The sequence below is a fragment of the Nansenia antarctica genome (genome assembly GCF_963989245.1).
Source record: "Nansenia antarctica genome assembly, chromosome: 4".
Classification (NCBI taxonomy): domain Eukaryota; kingdom Metazoa; phylum Chordata; class Actinopteri; order Argentiniformes; family Microstomatidae; genus Nansenia; species Nansenia antarctica.
Genome location: NC_137689.1, coordinates 58,202,702 through 58,210,201, shown reverse-complemented (window position 1 = coordinate 58,210,201; position 7,500 = coordinate 58,202,702). Strand labels below are relative to the sequence as shown.

The following is a 7,500-nucleotide window of genomic DNA, read 5'->3' as shown; positions in this document are numbered from 1 at the left end:
GTAGGCCTAGTTTCAGGTGTCCCAATATCATAGTGAAAATATGAGGCAGAAATGCAATCAGCGATACTGATACTCATCTCACATCCATAACACAGCGGTTCTGGGGTTAATAAAGGTGGCTCGTGTCCAGAGACATTAACAATTATACTTGGTGAAATACATTGACTTGTTTCAATGACCAAAACTCTCTCCCTTTCTCTAAAGCCATTTTTAGGCTGTACGAAGCCCTCCTGTAGAGATGTTTTCCTTTCGCACTATTTTTAATCACAGTTCTGGTTGTTAAAACTGTGCTCAGCCATGACAATGTCTAAACTCACCTGTGTCTAAATTCGACAGTGTCTAAATTCGCCACGTCTGACCACTCTGTGGTAGTAAGGCACATTACTTTGGCTTCTGTCCTAACAGGGCTGTTAATGGGAGTAGGCTTTTCAATACCAAACCATACTCAATGAGGACTGGCACGGGATAGCACAGCCTGGGCCAGTGCCATGTGTAATAGGCTTTTCTGTCATTGCATCTATCCCCCCCAACCCCCCTCTCAGCTCATGTTCTCGGCAGACTGAGCCCTCTTTGCCCACAGGGTGGCATTAAATATACATCTGAAACACACACACACACACACACACACACACACACACACACACACACACACAAAGAGAGTAAACGCAACACTCGAAAATGCATAATTATTTATACCTAGGCCTATAGGATAAATAACGCAACTCTTTCACTGTGATCTTCACAGTCTACCAGACACACTGGCTTGAAATAAACGTTTCTGAAACATGCCTACCTACCAAACTACCCAATTTACAGATTTGATTTGGCAAACATGGTTTCAATTCAATTAAAGTGAAGGCCTAATGAGTCTACACAACCAATGTATGGTACATTGACTCTCCCATCAACATTCAACCTCTATGCCATTTTGCATGTTAAACATCAATCAGCTGCTCGCCTTCACTGAGCCATCAGAACTAATCAGAGTCGGCCAGGTTAATTAGCGTCACCTGTGTTTCCTCTGTCTTCCTTTATAAAAGCGCAGCTTCTCGAGGTATTCTGTCTTGCTATTCCTCCGGTAAGCTAGAATGCGTTGTTTTATATTGATGGGACGGGTGCACATTTCCCTTCATAAGAGGCTTTTCTGTTTCAGGTGCTCCAGGATTAATCGCAGTTAGAATGATGATGAACAAACAAGAGAAGCCCGTATCAACATTATGGGGTAAGACCAGAGAACTAGACGTCTCGATTGTGAATCTGCTGAGGACTGACTGACTGTTGTTTCTTTGTGAAGGTTGTGAACTAGACGAGTCAAACAAGTCTTCAACTTTCAAAACGGATGACACAAACCATCAACACCAATTTGCCTTGAGAACCGTACGTATGTCAGACTCGCATGGAGACATTTTAACTCGAGGGGCTTCAGCTTTTACAATAAACCGTTTCCATCGCAGATGTGCCTCGGCGCAGGTGCAAAAGAGGAGTTCAACATCGTTGAGTTGATAATGGGAGAACCGCAGAACGGGAAGGGGTTCCCCGTGGCTACACTACACGCCAAAGGCATGCCTACGGTAAGAAAGCTTTAATCCAACCCACCACCCCCTCTCGTTCGCACTTAGCACTATTGATCAGATGTTTTCAATCCTTCAACAGGTCAATTTCTCCGGCATGGATCTTCACCCACCGGTAACGTTCAGGTTGAAGAGTGGCGAGGGACCCGTCTACATCTGTGGAGAGCATGTGGCCTGTGAGTATGGGAGAGCACAGACTGCATCGACCCTGGTAAAAAATAATATTTTAAATGAATACACTACTCCACTGTAATGCACTCAAATCTGTGACGTGATGAGCAAGTAATTTAGTTCATCACTATTAAGCAGTCCTGCTGTATCTTTCAGAATGGCCCCTATTGGCCCTTATAATTAAGCTTTTCAAATTGGCCTTGTATCTGAAACTACTTCTTACCCCCTAGTGGAGGATGATTTATCGGGCATGGACAGTGAAGATATGGAGGAAGAGGAGGAGGAGGAAGATATTGAAGAGTCGCCGCCAGTTAAGAAACCAGCCAGAAATGGAGGTGCTGCAGGCAAGGCAAGTACCTCTTCCTTTCTCAGTAATTCTTCTTCGCATGGTGACTGCCAATGGCCCCTGGTCCTGGCATAGATTTATTTTTCTGATGGATAGATACACTTACAACAAATACATTTTGTTTAAGTAAGTCACTTTGGATAAAGGCGTCTGCTAAATGCCAAAAATGTAAGTACCTGTCTGTGCCTGTCCCCTTCCACATTGTACACCACACTTAAGGGCTGTGTACCTGGAACTCTGAATGAACTGCATTAATGTGAGTTAACTAGGTTGGGATGTCATTCTTCTGTTCCAGAGAAAGAAGCCAGAGCCAGCAGAGGATGATGGGTATGTGTGTGATAAGATCAAGGGGGTTGGAAAGGCGGGATGATGCTAATGGATTCCTTCTGTACCCTGACGTTTCCCTCATTTAAATGTGTATCCTGTAATGGGACTTGCTTTATGAATAACGTAGTGTCTATTCAGTTTAATCCCCCCTTACTGAGATGAGAATTTGCTGCAATTCTTTTTCTGGTGGAAATTGCTAATGTTATATTTTTATTTATAATTGCTGGAATTGAAAATCGGTCATTTCCCCCCTTCCCTCCCCAACAGGCCTGCCTCAGATGATGAGAACAACCCCCCTAAAAAGGTGTGCTGGATTTCATATTTACCCTCATGAATGTTTCATATGAGTGGCTGTGCCCTGGCCTTGAGGTGGAATGAAGGTTGACCTGCATTCTAAAACCACTGCTGTCTGTTACAGGGGAAAGGACGAGGCAGGAAGAAGACCTGATCTTTGGTAAGGAGCCCCGACTGTACCCTTTTCCACTGAAGTCTGTGCTTGTCCACTACCCCCACATGGATTTAAATGCATAGGACTGGTGTAAGAGCCCATGGTTATCCCAACGCTATGTTTTTTTTTAAATCCATGGATGGGAGTGCACAAATGTACAATTCAGAGAAATGGGAGAAGTGGGACAGGGTTAATCTAGTACACTAACTTTCTGTCCTCAACTCTGTCACCGGTCATGTCTTGCTGCACCAGTAAGCTGAATGGTTAAAAGGCAGCACTGTGTGACTCAACAGTTTGTGTTTTAGGTGCGGCTGAACCAACGGGGATGAGGCCGGAGCCTCAGACAGCCTGTCAATTCTAAGAGGCCAAAGGTTTTGTCAGTCAACATGGAACTACAGTTCTTTCTACCATAGTTTGTTCATGCGTCAAGCTGTTTACCTGAGGTTCTTTAGAATGTACATTCACCTGTGCCTTGTTAATAAAATTGTTTGGAAGAAACTCCTTGTCCTTGTTCTAATGTCAATTATCAGGATGATTTTACACACTGTCCCCACTACTAATCTGGGTGTCCTCCTTGAAGCCATCCACTCAGATCATTAAATATCGTTCCCCTGTCAGAGCAAAGATAAATCAAAATTTCATGCTGCACCACCTTGTAACTCAAGAGGATAAATGTGCTACTAGATTACAGTTTAATAACTGAGGGTATTAAAGCATAACGTCACTTTCTTAGTCATATTTTATATATATTTTTATTTTGTCATATATTCAAGTTGAGTTTTTTGTTAACTTTGTATTTAATAATTTGTAAAATAATATAGAATATGATATTTAGGCAAAAACATATTTTTCCTCAAGTAACTTACACCATTTTAGGAAGGTGATAATTGGCATTGAGTTTGATGTACCGGTATATACAAAAGAAGGGCATACTTCACACCTGCTGCACCAGATTGCAGTTCACCCTGTGCCCTCTGCAGATGGTCTCAACTCTAGCTGAACTCTTAATTTTTCAGAAGCTGGGGGACAGATGGAGATGAAGGACGCAGGATACATGTCCAGCTCAGTCTGACACTGGCCCAAATCAGGCCTTAACTGTCGACACGTCGAGTCTGGTGCTCAGTACCAAAGTGTCCCCTAGTCCTCCATGTTCCAGTCCCAAAGTGTCCCCTAGTCCTCCATGTTCCAGTCCCAAAGTGTCCCCTAAACCTACATGTTCCAGTCCCAAAGTGTCCCCTAACCCTACATGTTCCAGTCCCAAAGTGTCTCCTAGTCCTCCATGTTCCAGTCCCAAAGTGTCCCCTAAACCTACATGTTCCAGTCCCAAAGTGTCCCCTAAACCTACATGTTCCAGTCCCAAAGTGTCCCCTAACCCTACATGTTCCAGTCCCAAAGTGTCCCCTTCCCCTACATGTTCCAATCCCAAAGTGTCCCCTAGTCGTACACGCTTGATGTTGGTCCTTCCTAGATCTAACGATATTGGAGAGGTGTTTGATCTACAACAGGAGTTCACTCTCTCAGGATGCCTTCTGGAACAACAGCTGTGCTCTCAGCTGTCTGGTGGATGTGAGGTGGGTGGTGGGTGTTGCTGGTGGGATTGAACAATGAACACAAACATACATTTACATTTATCGTTTTATTCATGTACAAACAGTGCTCAAAATTGATCTGATAATATTCTTTTAAGTAAGTCTTTGGCTTCACACACACACACACACACACACACACATCTTCATTGGCATAAGTGTATTTCTATCAAGCACCAGTGATGCTTTGGCTTGAGTGTGGCTCCTTGCCCAGGGGGGGGTTTGAGTGGGCCTCAGTTGAATCCTCTTTCAGATCATGGCTCTCACACACAGACTGGGGGAAGAGAAGACAATAAGCAGGGCGTTTAGTCTGTAAGGGATACAGTGTGTGTAGGCAAGGCAGTGTCTGTGCTGTGCTGTCAGGTGTCGGTCATCTCACCTCATTTAGGCATCTCGTTATCTTTCCGTCTTAGTCCGTCTCAGTCTTCCTCAGGTATTTCTTCATGACAGAAGCCACGTCTTCCCCCTCGCTTCCCTCTGCCTCCAGTCTCTCTCCCTGCGGCCCCCCGCTCTTCCGTCTCTGCCCCCCTCCGCCCTGTGAACTGCCGCCAGACCCCCCAGAGCTGGACGAGTCAGTGTCAGAGCCTCTCCTACTACGAGTAGATGGGGGGAGCTCTCCGAAATGGACACTCAGGGCCCTCCTCCCTCGAACGGAGGAGGCCAGGCTGCTGGTGGACTGAGCCCTACGAATGGCCGGAAGAATGTCCAAGATGTTCCCGTCGTCACGGTTGTTATCGCTTAGGAGACGGCGGTTCTGGAATACCATGGGTTCCGAGCCGAGTGAGCCCTCGCCCCCGCCCTCGCCGATGACGCTACTCATTAGCCGCCGCCGCATTGGCTGGGGCGAGCGCTGGATGGACAGAGAGCGGACTGGATCGTCCATTTCCTCCTCAGGGATGGAGATAGAAGAGGGGCGTAGTCGAGTCCCCGGGGGGGAGAGGGAGGAGAGGAGGGGGAGGGAGGGGAGGGAAGAGACGGAATCGGTGGAGCTGAAGCGGGAGAGCCTGGCTCCGGCGGTGGAGGCTGCAGCAGAAGCCTGGGATTCGCCGAGGGAGCGCATGCTGGTGGCGCGGGGCAGGAGTGGGGAAGGAGGCTTGAGGATGCCGGGGCCTGGTCTGGCCTCCTGGAGGTCCTCTGGACCCAGAGAGAGGGCTGAAGCTCGACGGCGGAGAGTAGAGGCCCCAGTGGTTTGGTAGATGGGGAGGGAGATAGTACTGCTACCACCGGCCTCTCCTGTCTCAGCCGCCCCTCTGCGTTTACGAAGCCCCACTAACAGCTCAGAGAGGGCGGAGGAGGAGGATGCTCGGCCTAGACCTGAACTACCCTCAGTACCGCCCCCCCGTGCCTCAGAACCTTCATCATCTGGATCCACGCAAGAGCTAAGAAAGGGAGAAAAGCATTTCAGCATTCCAGGCAAAGAAGCTGAGACTGGTAAGTGTTCCCTGACTAACATAATCCTGAGAAACCACATAAAACTGTGCCAACATGAAAATCATATAATATTGAATGTCCATTCTCCGTATGTGTGTATCTTAGTAGTAGTGAAAGTCAACTCTTGGGTGGCGTGCTAAAATGGCGGGATGTCATTGAACTGAACTCTCACCGGAAGCTGTAGGTGCTCATGGTGTCTGCAACAGACTGGCGCCCCCCCTGGCTACTGATGGTACTGCTGCCGTAGGGGGAACCACCCCTGGCCCCTCCTCTGGGCACACCCAGCCAATGACGGATGCCCTCTCCAACTTCCTCAGTGCCCAGTGAACCAACACTGGACACACTATCACTGCAAGAGAGAGAAGACATATCAGATACAAGATACAGACACAGTTAATGCAAGGGAGAGAACATTCACTCCCCCCCCCCCTCTCTCTCGCTCTCTCACACACACACACACACACACACACACACACACACATACACACACACACACACACACACACACAAACCTATTGAGAGAGTAAAAAAGAGAGGAGGAGGGAGGAGGAGGATGATGTGAGTATAAGAGGGGGGGGGGGGGGGTAGCAGGACAGAAAATGAGAGTAGAAGAGATACCAGATTGGAAAAAGGGTTAAGAGAAAGAATAGACAGTGAGTGGAGAGCGAGAGAGAAGAGGAGTGAGACAGACAGAAGTAAGGAGAGAGGCCAGAGGGTTGATGGGAATGGCCTCTGTACTATAACTTCATGCATTATGGAAGACACTTGAATATCACAGCTGCTGAACTTTCAAAGACACCCCACTTGCAGAGAAAAGCTTCTTTTCTTTTACACAATGGTGTGTGTGTGTGTGTGTGTGTGTGTGTGTGTGTGTGTGTGTCTTTGCTGTAAAGCCTTAGCACTTGCCCAATGGTTAGAGCTGATTCTCCCCACCGCAGAGCAGGAGAGAAGACACAAGGCCACCGCAGGGAAGCCCAACACAAGCTCTGTTCCACAACATGTGTGACAGGCGGAGCTCTTGACCAGGGGTCAATGGACAGTTAGTAGTCATGCACACCAGCCAGGATCTGTTCCCAGCATTACCAGACTAATGGTCACACTGCAAAACCAGCTTCACCACCTCCAAACTGTAACGCTTGTTTCCAGTGTATTAGGTCTTTATGAACTGAGCGGAAATATGGAGCGCTATCTAAAGTCATGGATCCTGCTTTTTATATGTCGATCAACCAAGATCCAGGTCAAAGCCACATACCAAAGCCAATACAGACATGGGCCACAGAACATTCAAAGACATATACACACACACACACATGGCCACAGTAGTTCTTACAGGTCTCTCTTTCTAGTGAGGGATTCCACAGTTGTTCGAACGCTGGATTCACGAGAGGGAGATGGGTGAAAGGTTCAGGGTAAGGTCAGTAATATGTGTTACACACATTTACAGACCAAAAAAAAGAGTCCACACTCAAACACACACACCTCTCAGTGTCACTCTCGTCACTCGACTCCACTTCCTCCAGAGCTGCCTGTAGATCGACGATGCGGCGGATGGACGTCTCCAAATCGGCCTGTAATGTCTGTCTGACTGCACTCAGCTCCTCAACCTGCATTTGCTGGGAA

The 7,500-nt window shown here is 47.5% G+C and overlaps 2 protein-coding genes across 3 annotated transcripts in view; one reads left to right on the top strand and one right to left on the bottom strand.

Moving 5' to 3' along the window:
- The window catches only part of npm2b (nucleophosmin/nucleoplasmin, 2b), a 12,494-nt gene extending 9,251 nt beyond the window's left edge, over positions 1-3,243 (top strand). For both annotated transcript variants that reach the window (XM_080529002.1, XM_080529001.1), the window contains exons 2-10: positions 1,154-1,222; positions 1,295-1,377; positions 1,455-1,571; positions 1,654-1,747; positions 1,973-2,091; positions 2,384-2,415; positions 2,683-2,719; positions 2,834-2,869; positions 3,169-3,243. In XM_080529002.1, the coding sequence (XP_080385128.1) occupies positions 1,180-1,222; positions 1,295-1,377; positions 1,455-1,571; positions 1,654-1,747; positions 1,973-2,091; positions 2,384-2,415; positions 2,683-2,719; positions 2,834-2,863 (555 nt within the window). In that variant the 5' untranslated portion in view covers positions 1,154-1,179 and the 3' untranslated portion in view covers positions 2,864-2,869; positions 3,169-3,243. The remainder of the gene's footprint in view (positions 1-1,153; positions 1,223-1,294; positions 1,378-1,454; positions 1,572-1,653; positions 1,748-1,972; positions 2,092-2,383; positions 2,416-2,682; positions 2,720-2,833; positions 2,870-3,168) is intronic.
- A 1,615-nt stretch (positions 3,244-4,858) lies between these two features.
- Positions 4,859-7,500, bottom strand: part of myo18b (myosin XVIIIB) — a gene marked incomplete at both ends in the record, with an annotated part of 23,562 nt that continues 20,920 nt past the window's right edge. Inside the window, 4 exons of the mRNA XM_080529520.1 lie at positions 4,859-5,828; positions 6,053-6,229; positions 7,211-7,252; positions 7,360-7,493. Coding sequence (XP_080385646.1) covers positions 4,859-5,828; positions 6,053-6,229; positions 7,211-7,252; positions 7,360-7,493 — 1,323 coding nt within the window. The remainder of the gene's footprint in view (positions 5,829-6,052; positions 6,230-7,210; positions 7,253-7,359; positions 7,494-7,500) is intronic.